This window comes from Hydractinia symbiolongicarpus, chromosome 5 (assembly GCF_029227915.1).
Source record: "Hydractinia symbiolongicarpus strain clone_291-10 chromosome 5, HSymV2.1, whole genome shotgun sequence".
Classification (NCBI taxonomy): domain Eukaryota; kingdom Metazoa; phylum Cnidaria; class Hydrozoa; order Anthoathecata; family Hydractiniidae; genus Hydractinia; species Hydractinia symbiolongicarpus.
The window spans coordinates 22,181,763-22,197,421 of NC_079879.1; the positions used below are offsets into that span (position 1 = coordinate 22,181,763).

General features: G+C 31.9%; 1 protein-coding gene across 1 annotated transcript; it reads left to right on the forward strand.

Annotated features, from left to right (window-relative positions):
* Nucleotides 1–563: 563 nt before the first annotated feature.
* On the forward strand, nucleotides 564–15,544 carry LOC130645380 (coiled-coil domain-containing protein 149-like). The gene is made up of 10 exons (XM_057451358.1): nucleotides 564–666; nucleotides 2,159–2,275; nucleotides 5,349–5,450; nucleotides 5,540–5,752; nucleotides 7,215–7,277; nucleotides 7,822–7,931; nucleotides 9,080–9,231; nucleotides 9,622–9,757; nucleotides 13,842–13,915; nucleotides 14,906–15,544. The coding sequence occupies exons 1-10, from the start codon at nucleotides 619–621 to the stop codon at nucleotides 15,247–15,249; spliced, it is 1,359 nt and encodes a 452-aa protein (XP_057307341.1). The 5' UTR covers nucleotides 564–618; the 3' UTR covers nucleotides 15,250–15,544.
* Nucleotides 15,545–15,659: the final 115 nt, after the last annotated feature.

Below are 15,659 nucleotides of genomic sequence, written 5' to 3' on the forward strand. Positions count from 1 at the left end.
ATATTAACCCTTTGCACTGCAGTATTGAGAGTTCAAGCAAACTATGGTGTTCAATTAACCTACTGACCTGTTTTGATAATTTTTAGGCAACCTACAGTGCCAAAACTTTCTACAGTACTATTTGGCAGTTTTTCAAACAACCTTTGGCATTGTATGAACCTTCTATGGTATACCCTTTCAACAGTTTTCAAAAAAAGTATGGCATTGTATTAAATGCCTATGACATCATCGAAATTTTTTAGAAAATTTGAATTCTGCGTTTTACTTTACATATAATGATATGGTGCCCAATAAATTATATATGCCAGATTCTTCATAACTTGAGATATTGAAAATGACCCGGAAATAAAAAAGGACTGGCCTTAAGTAGACCGAGCACCTTTAACAAATAAAGTTATTAGTTTCGGAATTTTTTTTATATATAAAATTAAAGCTGGTAAGAAATGCAGATTTTATTTAAATTTAATTTCCCTTAGAAAGCTTTAAATTTTAAGTTGGAAATGGCAAAATTTAGATCTATTTACTGTATAGTATAGACAATTACAACTAACTTTTCCTGTACCTATTTTATGTTAATTTATTTCAGAGTAAAATTTTAATAGTATATCATCAACGGGAATGACGTTAGCTAGAAATGATCAAGACTGGGCTGTTTTATTAAATGAGGTAAGTTTACATGTGATAAAGTTACATTTTATCTTGATCAATAAACCTACCAAGAAAGAAAAAGATGTTCTTATTAATCAACCACTCAAAATACCCATTAAATAATCCACCGTAGACAAACAGTATATTTTGATATTTATAACACAGTTTTTTTACAATTTTTTTATTCATTGTAACATTATATTGTAGCATAGGCAATTCCTTCCTTTCCATGAACAGTTTCAGGCCAGAAAATTTGTCAAATTTAGTGAAATGATTCATGTTTACTGCTTTTGGAGGAATAAGGCAACAATAAAACCTCCCTTGTACCTACCTATCTTATTATGGGTACATAGTGGTACAGACCAGAAAGCATATGTGCTAATGCGGTAAAAAACTTATTTCCACTTATTTTACCTTAACTTTCAACTTTACACTATTTTTGGACCAGCTGAGATTTAAAGCCGTAACAAACACAATTTTATAGCTAATAAACTCTCAATACTCAAAGAAATTTAAGGCAAAGATCTTCATCTTTTGCGGTTCCTCTGCAATACACCTGCAATAAACACACATTAGTAGAACTAATTGAAAAATGAAAAGCCAGGTGTTATTAGGCCTCCATTGGGAATATCCATAATAGTTTTTCAAAGGATGGCCCATGGTAGTGTCCAAAGGAAAAATTTCCAAATTTTATGATCTTAATAAAAGTTCTTAATACGTTAATTCGAACTCCCGGATGTTGCAATTTTTGTCCTCTTAAGTACGTATATAGACCATTTCTATACCAGGCTCATGCAGTCAGAACTATGTAAAGTTCATTTGTCAGTATTTACAGGTTTATAGGTTTGGTTAAACCCCAACTCTTAAAATTTACTCATTGCTGCTAACGTCAACAGGACCATTTTTCTTTAATTTGGGATTTTCGTGGACTTTAACATGGATTATTCTGTAAGACAGACGTGTTAGAAAGTAGGACTGGTGCATTAAAATGCTAATTACCTAACTTATGCATATAACACTTTCTCAGCCAGCAATTTGCACAAAATAAGCAGGTTGATGGTTTTTTGCAAACTTTTAAAAAGTGGACAAAAAAGCACTCTTGTCTTAATATAATGAAGGAAAATGAAAATTGTGGATATGTGTATGTATTTTTAATCACTTGCCATAAGGAGCAATGTAATAAGGTGTATATTTCACATAAAATTCAAATCCGAGCATGTGCAGAGGTTTGCACATATAATTACACACTGTTTCTAACCAGCACTCTATTAGTCCATTAGTTCCATAGGTGAGATGACATTGTAGTTAAAAATCGACTAATTTAAGACTATTTGGCTTTAATTTACTCAGAACATAGAGAACATTATTTTTATTGATGGTCAAATTTTTTATTCTCAGTTGTGCACTTTAATAAATTAAGAAATATTAATTGCACCATTGAACAGCAGTGTGTTCACATGGAAGAAACAATACTGAAATTAACATATATATATATTATTTCTTATTTTAGTACAACATCTGCAAGAAAAAATTAGAGAGCAAGCGAGAAGGGTTGAAGATTCTTTTGAAAGAACTAGAGGAATCCCAAATTGAACAAGATAGATATAAAAATAAAATCACACAGTTGGTATGCCTTTTCTATGATCAAAATACTGTCCACCGTGAGAAGTAATAACAACCAGAGATAGTCAAACGACACACGCAGACATATATTCACCCATATTAGTTATAATCTACACTATAAAAAAACAAATTACAACACTAACACACGACACTGTCCTTGTTTAGAAAATTTGAAGCTCGTGAATAGCAGGATGTTATTAGTAACTTTTATACAAACTCAACTTCGAATATTGCTTTTATTTTGTTTCTTTTATTTCTTACTACAGATCTATATAAGGTAAAAAAAATAAAATTTGACCAGGAAAATAAAGAATCATTAATCTGCTCCATCTACAGAAATAATGAAGAGGTTTGACATGTCGTTTATCGGCATGGCTTTTTCTTCCCAAGGCAGCCAAATGCATAAATTTTATAAGAAACAAAAAGATTTATTGTGATAAGGCATAGTAATGTCTCTTTGTTTAACTAAAAATGTAACAATATAAAGATAATGAAATTATTTTTTTTCCTACTGTTTTAGAGATTAAACCTTCCTAACGTAACATTTTTATTAAATTTATTTACCATTAAACTTGAAAAGGCATGTTGAAGCAAAAATTGTTTGCAAAAATAAGTTTGGTCGAATTTCTCAAAACTACAACAACCTGTCTGCTTACTAGGAATGATATCATTGAAAATCCTTAAAATTATAATATGTCCTAAACAGTTTATCAAAAACACAAGAACCTATACATTTTATGACCAGCATTTCAAATCCTACACAATAGGGTGATGATTTATTGCTTTTTATGAAAACCTTTCTCTTGTTTTATGACAACAAAGAGCCATGTTTATAATCTAATAAAATCAGGCTTTGTGCAGATAATTCTCAACTGGTTTATATCAAAAGATGACAACGTTTAGGGTTAATAAAAAAAGCGTTTTTCTTACAGAATGTAGCTTTAAATACACAAGAAGTATACAGAAGAAGTATATATTTATAATTCTTGTGTAAGCTTTTTGACAGTTTAAATTAGAATGGTAAAAAAGGTTGTTTTTACCTGCTCCCACAGAAATCAAATATTTTTTGTCTTAGAATTGAGTCTTAGAACAGGTATGTGTTATATTAAGAGGGTTACATTGTATAGTAGACAATAGCTGTTCTGCAAAATACTGTCCTAAAAAAAGAAGCTAATGCTTTATATTTTATGTTATGCACAACACGATAAAGAAATTAATGAACTATATATACTTGGAAAATTAAGCAAGAAATGGGAGGTTAAGGTTTACTTTTTATTTCTTGATTTATTTAGTTATACCCAGAGCAGAGATAAAATTAAACATTGTCAAATAACAGTCAAAATGTCTGTCACTAAGAAGAATTTACTGACGTAGACTTTAAAAGGCCTAGGAACTTAAGAGCTTAAAATATTATAAAAACACCTGTTGCAAACATTTGAAGACTTGAATTCAAAATAATGAATGCTATTATCAGCTGATATTCATTTTTTTTAGAAGAAAACGATCTTCTAAAACATCTAGATCTTCTTAATTTATTTTTTTGTGATTCACTTTTTTTTACCCTGAGGTGTCACCCCATTCTGCATTTTTTAAACATTCCCTTCAGTATAGAATTCCTTTCGCAACTTTTAACTTCACTGTAGCGTTTAACTTCATTGTAGCCCTTTATATTTATTGTTCTCATTATTATTTTTATTGTCTTCTTTTCGTGACAGATCAAGTCGCAAAAAAACAGGAGAATATTTTAATTGATCTTGTTTTTAATAAGTTTACTTGCACAAGCGATGATATCAGTAATTTCGCTTTTAAGAAAAAATTACTTATGTAGACATCAAGGACTCACAACTTCAGGGAAGAAATACATCTTTTTTTATAAACATACATGTTATAAGCATATTAAGGCATATTAGCAAATTTTAAAAAACAGTGCCCCTTGAAAATATATATTATTTTGGGTTGTTGCACATTTCCTGAAAACATTTTTTTTATGTAGGACTATAAGAAAGAAACTTTTTATTTTTTTTTATTTTAAAACAAATATTTTTATTTTTTATTTTTATTTATTATTTTTTATATAACTAATATTACTAATTTATTATCGTATATTTAGTTTTAAAATTTTATTATCAATAAGACCAATGTTAATTGCAGTTTTGCTGTACATATTGTTTGTATAATGACTGTTTGTATAAATATTCATGAAATAAAAATAAAAAATAAAAATAAATAAATAAAAAACTCAGTTTACATTGCTAATTTGAAGACTCTAGTAAGCATAGGTGCTAAATAAAAAAATATAACATTGGTTCCATATAAAATATTGTTCAAGTAAACATAACGTGAGCTTATAAACCAGATAAGCCTCAGATTTCCAAAATGCTAAGCATAATTGAAGTTGAAACCAATTTTATCTTACGCTTACAAAAAGGTGTACCCTATTAACAATATACTTTAGAAATCATAGTCATTTTTAGGACTATGTTTAAATGCAGAAGCTCGCATATTTAATACACAAATGTATTATAAAAACCTAGCTAAAAGATGAAGGAAGGTAAAAATTCAGATGTAAATTTATTATATACTAAAGGAAAACGCTTTAAATAATTCATAGCTCTCATTCAAGAAGAATTTTTAAGTTACAAAAGGTAATAAAAAACTGCATAAAAATAATGAGAAAAACGCTTTTTCAACTAACCTAAATGTGAGTTAAAAAATATAACGAAGCTATTAATTTCATCTTTTAATGCTTGATCTTCAATTCCACCAAACAACCGCACATGTATTAACAAAGAATTTGAAAGGATTGTCAAAAAAATCAATCCAGCCAGGGTGATGTTTGTGCAGCTTGTTTTAGAATATGCTTGTTCTCTGATAATAAGAACAGCTTTCTACAACAAGTGTTATGTTGTGTAATACGCCAAAGGAGTTTTAACTCTGAAAAAAAACATTTTTGCTAACGCTCACAGCAATTTTGATCTCTCTGCGAGGCTTTTTTGTCATAGTTACTGTATCACTTTCTATAATTTATGCTAAGGAACAAGAAATCTATTATATAAATTTTTCTTTGTTAAATCTAGCAAACAGAGTTACAAGACATAAAAGAAGTTCTACAGGGTTGTTGGAAAGATGATGGAAGTTTGACAATAGAGTTTGGCGGAAGTGATGACAAGAAAATAAAGGTATTATTTCTCGAAGACTGGTTAAAAAAAATTTCCTGCAGAAAGAAAAAGCAGATAAAGCAGATTTATTAAATTGCATGTTATTACAGAGTTTGAGCAATTTGCTTCAATTCTCTCGGGATGAAAACTTGAGGCTTCAGCATGATTTGGATAATTTACGGCTGTTATATGGAGAATCACAACGAGACAATCAGTTGCTTCGAGCAGCCTTATCGAAACATGAAGCGCAAAAACGAGTTGGATTACACGACAAGCACGATAAAGAAAAATTAATATTCCAATTGGAAGAAGCACTTTCTAAAGTAAGTTTGATGTAAAAGTATTTTGTTTTTTCCATTAAATTATAATTTAGCACTTTGTATAGGCTATATGATATGTAAACAAGGTATTTCGGTGTGGCTAACAAGATTGGAAAAGATGTACAATCAGAAGAAAAAATTAGGCTGGAATTTATTCATCTTAAGCTGGAAAGGCCAATTATCTAATTATCCCTTTAGTTAAATCTAGTTGTACACTTCAGGCATGTCTTAATTATAGTGCTTTTCAATGTGTAATATTATTCTTGGTAAATGTTTTTGACTTGGACACTTTGAGGAAGAAAAAATGCATTTTTCTTTGTTAAGACACTCGTTAATTTTAGTTCTTGTGCAAGCAGGACAGCGAGGAAAAAAAGGATCCGAAACATGTTTTTGCAGCCTGAACTGACAAAAAGATCCTTCTTTTCCTCTCCAAACAGTTGTTAATCCTGTGTTGCATTTATTTTGTGTTTGTAAATTATGATAATTGCAATATCCTCTTGTTTTATATTTCAATTTCAGAATTTCAACTATTTAATTTCAAGTTTATATTTGTGCAAGTTAAGTTTTACTGGTATAGTATGATTTGCTGGCACTCTACGCATTTTTATTTTTTATTCAGTAAGTGCCTAAAGCAACAATAATAACAATTATAAACAACAAAGAGCAATTATTTTTAGTTAAGCTTGGAGTGGCAACTTTAACTAGAAGTTTTTAAATAATTTTTAAAAGCCAACACTTTCAAGTAGAAAAGAAACTACATTATATCATAACAATATAATGTAGCTGTTTATCTATGAAATATTTAAAACTACTTAAAACGAAATGGGTTAGGTCATGTTGCAAAATTGTTTACTGTGTTGTTTACTAAAACTCTTACGTTATTGTAACTTATATGCCTTTCTCTCATGTTGGCAAGAAATTCTTGTTAACATGTCAGTATGTGTTGCAGGTATGAGTTGGGCTGGCTGTTTTTTATGTTATTTACAGGTAACCGATAAGGTATCTATGTATTATGATAGGTATATTTGATTGAATAATGATTTGTTGTATTATTCAAAACCTTGGAATATATACCTCCCTTACACCCAAGAGTACCCCATTTTCTAAGCCTTTTTTTTACTGTTTCTAATGTTATTTATCATACATTTATGTAAAGTATGTGTTTAAAAGACGAAGCTACCTATTCCCAATTACTACAAGAATAGGAAAAAATAACTTTTTTTAAAACAAAAACAGCAAACCGTTTAAAAAACTAAAAAAAATAATTTCGAAACTTAGTGTTGATAGCTTTAGTTATATTTTTGGATGGCTGCAGTTTTCCTCGGGTTACCAATACTTATTATGAAACTAATGATTTCATACCAATAGTGTTCCTAGAGGTCATTCTAAACAATCCTTAAAAACCCAGGATTCTTTGTGTGGAAAATTATAAAACAGGATGAAATTCATTCTTATTGTTTTTTAGATAACCGTTTTGGAACAAGAGCTGCAATTAAGGGGCGACGAAAAGAAAGAATTAGAAGAAGAAGTAATACTTTGTTAGTTTATACTTCTATTTGCTAAATGTGGACTTTCTGATGGAAGACATTTTATATTGTGTCTAAAAATTAAATCCTAAAATATTCTCTAAAAGTAGATTTTTTAACAAGTTCTTCTCAATGTCCTTAATTTTAGTTTTACTATAAAGCCTGTTGCATGTTTTTGTTTTTAAACTTTCTCTTTACATGGGTTACTTTTAAAGTCTCCACCAATATCAGTCATCGTCTCATCAAAAATTCTCAATTCTTCCCCAATTTGAATTTAAAAAAGAGACAGTCCTGATTAAGCATTTAGATCTCCTTGATAATTCTACTGTATGACAATATTGCATATTAAAAGATGGTGACAACATTGTTTTTAACTAATAAACCCCCTTGCTAAAATGTATGTTGATTTGATTGTTACACAGCCGCAGCGGTTGCTTTATTTAAGTAGTTCTTTCAGAATTGTGTATTTCAAGAGTTTAATAGTTTGATCATGACATATTCTCCTTTCATTATGGCTTGGATTGGCAAAATATATTTGTTCTTTAGAGAACATCATTTCAAGATAAAAATTCACGTTTAAATGCAGAGCTGAATTACATTTTACATAATGATGACAAAAGAATAGTGGACATTGATGCAATGGTACTCGAGAATCAGTAAGTTGATTTCTTTAGAAATTTCAATATAAGTCACGTCTATTACATTATATTATGTGAGTGTCTTTTAAAAACTTTTCACCAATTTGAAGTCGTGTTTGGAATTGCTTTTACCATATTCACTTGTTTACTTGCCTTGGCAAAAAGCATGATATTTAAGCATGGTGGAACTAAGAGATATCTTAGCACTGAGAATGGATTGCATATTTAAAGAAAAAGCAGTGAAGGAAAAGAGCAGTTTAAGAAAGAATTTAGCACAGCTTTCATGCAGACATAGTGTCAAGGATTTCACAATTTCAAATGTATCGGCAAAAAATAAAAATTTAATGGTGAAAATATTGTTGTTTCAGTATTTAAGAAGAATACGCATGTAAGCATCTAAATTCTAAAAAAAATTCAACATATTAGAGGTTAAACTGGTAAGTTTAACATATTGGAAGCCCTAACTGCTAAAAATATTAAGCATATCAGGGACGGATCTGTTTAAAAAAAATAAGTTTCTATTTATTGCAAGGAAATTGGATCATTAGGAGTAGATTGAATGAATAAAATCAACTACTGTCGGCTAGTTTTGAACATAGAAATATTTAACCTATAATGACATTGATTGAGTAGCATATACTTTTCCATCAACAAGTGTAGTCAGTTTTTTAGTCATTTGACTTAAAAATATCGCTGTCAATTTGCCTCCACAACAGACTTGAGCTGTTTATATACAAGGGAAACGGGGCAATAACAAGGGAGGGATGAGAAGCGGATACCTATTTCCTTTCAAGGTACTAAAAAAGATAACGACAAATTTTTATTTCACGACGATTATCATCTAGTCCTGTTGAGGTATTTTGCTTTAGTGAAACAGGCTTTTGTACAATGTTTTTACCAGACACACCATTTTTTTACACAAACACAGGATAAATCATCTTGTTTTTTGTCCCGTCCCAGTTGTCATCTTGTTCCATTCTATATAAACATCATCTTCGATTTGCTGGTGGTAATCCCTTAGGATTACTGCATGTTTTGTCTAGAATATACATACTCCAATTTGCAGAGATCATTGCATCATATAAGGAAGTCTTTTTAGAAAAATTTCTCTCAGAAAAATTATCTGTGCAATTTTTTGACAGTAGTGTATCCCATTCTGTATTTAGGTACCTCAAGGAAGTTGTAAAGCAATACAAAGAAGAGAAATCAATGGCGTTAGGTACTGCTGCTCGTTATAAAGAGGCGTTGCGACAAAGACAACACTCTCCACCAAATAAAAATACACTGTCATGTCTGGATCTGGCATCGCCTACTAGAAGTATGATTTGTTGCAGCTTTTCTACCCAATTTTTAATTACACATGTTTTATTTTGTACCATTCGGATGGACACTAGTCGATATCTAGTATTTTCACGGTAGAAACAAATGTGTTTGATTAATTAATTTTGAAAAATTCTGGAAAACTTGCTTTAGTGAGTCTGATAAATAACTATGTTAACGTAAACATAAAAAACTTAAAAGACCAAGTGGTCTTGTACTCTTCTCATCGTTTTAATATTTGTGAATTTGTAGGGAAAATAAGAGATCTCAGTTGTGCAGTTTTATTGCGCTGGATACTACCCAAGACAAGTTAACTGCACAATTTTACAGTTCTTTTGTCACGTGGCTTCAAAAGGTCTCTTCCGTGGTATAACTTTTTTTTTTCTAGATCAGCACCATGAAGGCTTCTTCTCAAGATCGTTTGATCATAATACAGTCTCAGATTTACAGCGTGTAAACAAAGCCATAACTGAAAAGCTCTCCGAGAAAGACGTCGCGTTGAAACATCAAAGAAATACAAATAGGTATGTTTCTTTAGTTTGTTTTTTTGTGATTATGATTTTGCGTGTGGTTTTAATATTCTTGTCATGACTGCTGAAAGAGAAATGAGTTCAAAGCTTGGCTGTGGTCAAGGCTTTAAATTGGTTGGTGCACACCATACTTAAATGCTAGACATGAATCAAAGCTGTAACAAGTAGCAACCACCTCTACATATACAACTCTTAGGTTTGGTGAACTGCATAAAAATTGTAATTGAACATAATTGAATGAGTAATGGCTGAATGGGACGAGTTTCTGAAACTTTTTCCTTGTCCGGTAAGGTAAATATTCTACTCAAAACAGTCAGTTGGTTTTATGAGAAGAAAATTCTACAACAACATAGTATAGGTAAGGCATGCACTTCTAAAGTTCTGTTTAACAAACTAACAAAAAAATTATAAGAACGCTCACGCTACATCTTTTAATGCTGTAATAAGATATCGAGGATAAACCGCCAATATTTTGTGTCATTCGTCTCACTTATGCTATGTATTTGCGTTGAGAAACGAATATGGGAAGGCGATGATAAAAAGGTCGGTAGAGAAGCAGTTAACATCTAATTTTGTTTTAGAGCGTTCTCATTCTGGTTGAGTACCCGCCATCTTAGGCTAACAAAAAGTTACCGAGTTCAAAAAAAAACTTTTTCGTTTAAGATGGAGAGTGTTTTGAACTCCACCTGCTAGTATAAAAGAGACTAGTATGACCGTTCCGAATCTTTAACATTAAATAATTGTCAAGGAAGAAAAAATGATTTCATTCCTGATCGTTTACCGGTTGAGTAAAATATATAATTATTTTTGATGCTTTTTACTTGTGAAAAATATCATTTTCCCACTATTAGTTCAGCTAAAGTAGGTTTTTAATTAGGTATTGTATACAAATAGAAAAAAAAAATTGACGATCATGAGATACACTTTGTCAAAAGATGATAACATCTCGTCTCCAATGAGCGTTTCACTTTTTTCTGGCGCCATCAAATTGTGAAATTGCTACCAATGTTTTCCTGCCTTTTTTACAGATTTTGTTGCGTAAGCTGTGTGACGTCATTGTAGGGTTCATTAAGAAAAAAAATTAAGGAAAATAGGGAAAAAAGAAGTTAACGTTGTGTTATACTTAGTAGTTAATTTAGGGGGGGGGTTCACACTATAAATTTAAAGCACGATTTAAAATTCTAGTGAACCCCCCCCCCCCCCCCCCTAAGTGTTTCCTTTTTATCAATTTGTGAAAGAGGAATGGGAAGAAAACGGATTGTGAAATATAACGGAACACTTTTTTGTCAGCAATACTGTTATATGGGAGTCTAGGTTCAAATACTTAAAATATTAAAGAACTATTATTCAACGCCTACAGTGTCGGTTTATTCGTCTTTCTGAAATTAGAAAAACGTTTTTTTTTTCTACAAAAAAATTTCTATCATTTTTTTAGCGTGAAGTTGCAAAATATTTTGATCACATTTGAGTTTTCTGTTATATAAGAAGTCAATAAATAAGAACATAATATTTGATAAAATTGGGTTTTTTCTTGCTTCTTTTCTCTGTAAACGTTCCAAGTTGGTAACATCTGCACGTCAACACAGACATCAGATGTTCCTTAACAACTTTTGTTCCTTGGATTTCTTTCGCACGGTAAATTCTAAGCCTTATTTTTGTTATATTATGGAGACTTTGTTGCAACTCAATGCCTTAGTAAGACACCGTCACAACTTAAAACCTAATGGAGATATCGTCACAATTTCACCACCTGATGGAGACATTATCACAACTCACCTGATGAAGACCCTGTCAAAACTTAACACCTTATGAAGACACCGTCACAACTTACCTCTCATGAAGACACCGTCACAACTCACCATCTGATGGAGACACCGTCACAACTCACCACCTGATGGAGACATCGTCATAACTCACCACCTAATGGAGACACCATCACAACTTACCTCTCATGAAGACACCGTCACAACTCACCACCTGATGGAGACACTGTCACAACTCGCCACCTGATGGAGACACCGTCACAACTCACCACCTGATGGAGGCATCGTCACAACTTACCACCTGATGGAGACACTGTCACAACTCACCCCCTCACGGAGACACCGTCACAACTCAATACTTTATGAAGCTGTAGCATGTGGCTTAGTGGTTATGGAGTTCGCGTCGTAATCACAAGGTACGTGGTTCGGGCCATAACGAAGGCACGTTTAACAAGTGCCTTAATCATAGCTACGGGTCTACCCATGTCGTGACAATGCCGGTGTATACCTGATGTAAATTTTCAGAACAGAGAATCCACATTGATTCCAAACACCAAATTGGTTATATCCTGTATAAATATGCATATTAATGATTATAATAACAGCGGCATAACTAAATACCTTATGGACACATCGTATCCATAAGGTATTGAATCATGACTCAATACCTTATGGAGATACAAACATGACTTAATACCTTATGAAGATAAATCATGACTCAGTATCTTATGGAGAAACCTGAACAATGTATGTGTCCCGGGAGGATATCTGGTAGAACAGGAAACTACAAATATCCATTCAATAAGATAAAATGATGATAAAATACATATATTATTTCTGTTAGTAAAATTGGTAAAAAGTATTTCTACACTGCCGGAATGTCGTTAAAACTATAACGAAAAGTATTTCTTCACTGTCGGAACTTAAAACTGACGGAAATTTTTTTTACTGCCGGAACACCTTTTAAACTATAACGAAAAGTATTTCTTCACTGTCGGAACTTAAAATTGACGGAAATTTTTTTACTGCCGGAACAACTTTAAAATTAACGAAAAAGTATTTTTTCACTGTCTGAATATCAACTCTCCTACACGAAGGATAGGTTAAGCTTCGTATCTCTCGGAAGCATAGTTTTCGCCAGCCGTTACTTCTAACATAGCAACTAGTTGATTTAAGGACTTTCGGCTGTATCCTGAGCTAGCCTTCCAGTCTTGATGAGCAGCCGTTTGAAATTTAATGTTTGATAAACTTCAAAATAACGAAAAAAATGTATTTCCGGTGTAGCGACAGTCTCGTACACTTCTATAAAAAAAGAAATTAATTTGAAATGGTTTTCCGGCAGAATTACGTTGGCCCAAGGAATGTCAACTGACGTCATTGTAATATGTCATAGTCAGCATTTTTCAAGTGAAGTGGCTTCCCACTTCTGATGAAACTTGCTGTGCTTGTATTTTGTGTTAATTAGACATTAATAATTATACTGTGCAGTAAAACATCGTAAGAAACCTCATAATGTCTCTATTTTTAAAATTATAGAGTCAAATTATGCGCATGCGTCACTTTCTAGCCAAACCCTTTTCGTGTACCAGCATTGATTATTATTTTTTGAGAAAGTATATAATATTTGTGCTGTTCATATTTACAGATGCTTAACTAATTCTCGACTTTTTTTGTAAGAGCGAGTGTACTTGAAATAGCGAAATTAGAAACATTATTTTCTATGTTCTGCAAGCTGTCTGTGTTCCGTGTTACAAATTCACTGTCATCTTTTACGTATGTTTGAGTATTGTGTTGGCGAATCTTGATATGCTTAAAAAAATAATTTTTATACTAAAAGAATCTTAAATCGACATGTTTTCTGAACCTTCAAAAACACCTCCAACGTGAGCAAGAATGCACGTCCAAACGAGGAGGCAAGTGAAAATGTGAGAAGATGTACATTATGTGTAGCGGCTGGTGATTAGTCTTGTTTCCTGATCTTTCCTTATATTCTGACAATATTTAACCTCAAAAATTTTTTAACCTATGTTCTCATAAAAATTCACTTCACCTTTTGTAAGTATATTGTCACTTGTATAATATTCTAACTGAACGAAGCATTTCCTGTGGTTAAGCACGGCTTAAAACACTGCCAACATGCTTTATTTCGCTTAATTATGTTCATCAAAATGCTTTAACACTTCCTGCTGGATTAACCAACGATTTGAGTTGATAAATTAAGTAATAAAGTAATTAACCGTCACGTGATGGCCACGCCCTCTTCGAATGAATGAATGAAATGAATGACGAGTGAATTTAGTGACTTTATATTATAGGGTACTTGGTACACGTGTGTCAGAGCTTGAAAAGAAATTAAAAACGCTTGAAATATCTGGTCTATGGTCACACGGTAAGATGGGTTTTTCAGGTTATACGTAAAATTAATTACGAAATATTTCGGTTAAAGCTCCATGATCGACTGGCAAGTCCAGCAATTTTAAGGCTCATTTTTGTTCGACCGGAAATATCTTGCATTCATAAGTAACTTAACCAATCAGATTTAGAATTTAAAATAGAATACAGCTAATTTGTGGACGTTATTTAGGATGAATTAAACGGATTGTAAAAATTGTAAAAAATGTACCTAAAATTTTTCCTGCATGTATCAAAAATGTCACCTAAGCATATCCGGTACGTGCGAATGAATTTCTTTTTTTTTCAAATTTCACATAATTACACTTGACAGAATGAACTTCACGAAAATCCGTTTTGCTAGTACGATTACTAAGATACCAAAATGACTATTTGCGGTTATAATAAACGATTTTAATGGACGATTTTATAAAATGGTCGTATGAGCGGTTTTATTAATTGATCGTATGGGCGTTTTTATCAGGTCTTATATGGGCGTTTTTATCAGGTCTTTTGGGAGGTTTTATCGGGCATGGAACAAAAAATGGTCAAGCTAAAAATAACAATCGCTATCTGTGGTCTAATTTCCTTCAGCAAAATGTTGTACGCACTCTTCTCTTTGAAGAAGTCCTCATCAGAAAAATCTATTGTTTAAAAAGTCAAGTTTTTATTCTTACGAATTTGCCTTCTATTTGACGTGTAAGTTTTTTTTATTCGCATGCATCAGAATTAATTTTGTACATAAAATAATGTTATTCGCATTGATGTGCTCTGGGCTTTAATTTGAGTTTGTTGTCTTTTTTTAAACAAGTAGTTCTCTAACATGAATGAAATAAACATGCAGTGGTCTACCAAACAAATAAAAACAAGCCAATGAAATAAATAGTTGATTGAATGAGATTGGATAAACGAGAGTATGTATAAATGGACAAATAAAGAAGGAATAGAAAAAAAATTATTTTTTTTTGAATTTGTTGATGATTTTTAGAGCAACGTGTGCCTCGAAATCTCCCTGAGATGACTCAAGTGGCTATCCAACCAATTGTAGTTGGATCCACTAGGATTCTTCAACCAGAAAAAACAGAGGATCAACATAATAGCAACAACAACAACAGTGATTACAAAAGTGACGAGAGTAGAGACAATGTAGCACTTTCATCGCTCTCTTCAAATAGTGAAACTATTAAAAGTAAAGACGGACTGACTCATGCTGACTCGACTGTCGTTCAAGCGGCTAGCACGTTGCATCCTTCTAATGCAAAGCTTAATGATGTTACACATAATGGAGAAGTTAAAGCAATTCAAAATGGACTGAAAGATCAAAATAGCTAGTTGGTTTGGAAAGATTTCATAGCTCTTAGAAAAGCATTAGGATTTGGAAGACATGTTTTGTCCTGTTTGACACGCCTGTGATCCAACATGATATTTCCTTTTCTTTAAGCACATAGTATATAGCTACCAAAGCGAGATTCAAGTTATTTTGCTTTTTATTACAGTCTTATTACTTCTCCTACAATATCTTGGGATTTCATGTAAATATAATAGAACTAACCAATCAGAATGTGTCACGTGATTCTTCAGTACGCAAAGGGACTGGTGTAGAGTGTATCTAATTAGCTGAAATGTAAACAAACAACTTTTTAATTGGTCGGCAGTTAGAACGGAAATCTTTTCTATAATCTAGGATGAGACTTTGCGTCGTTGCTAGGATACTGATGCATTTAGTGCGTCACGTGGATAAA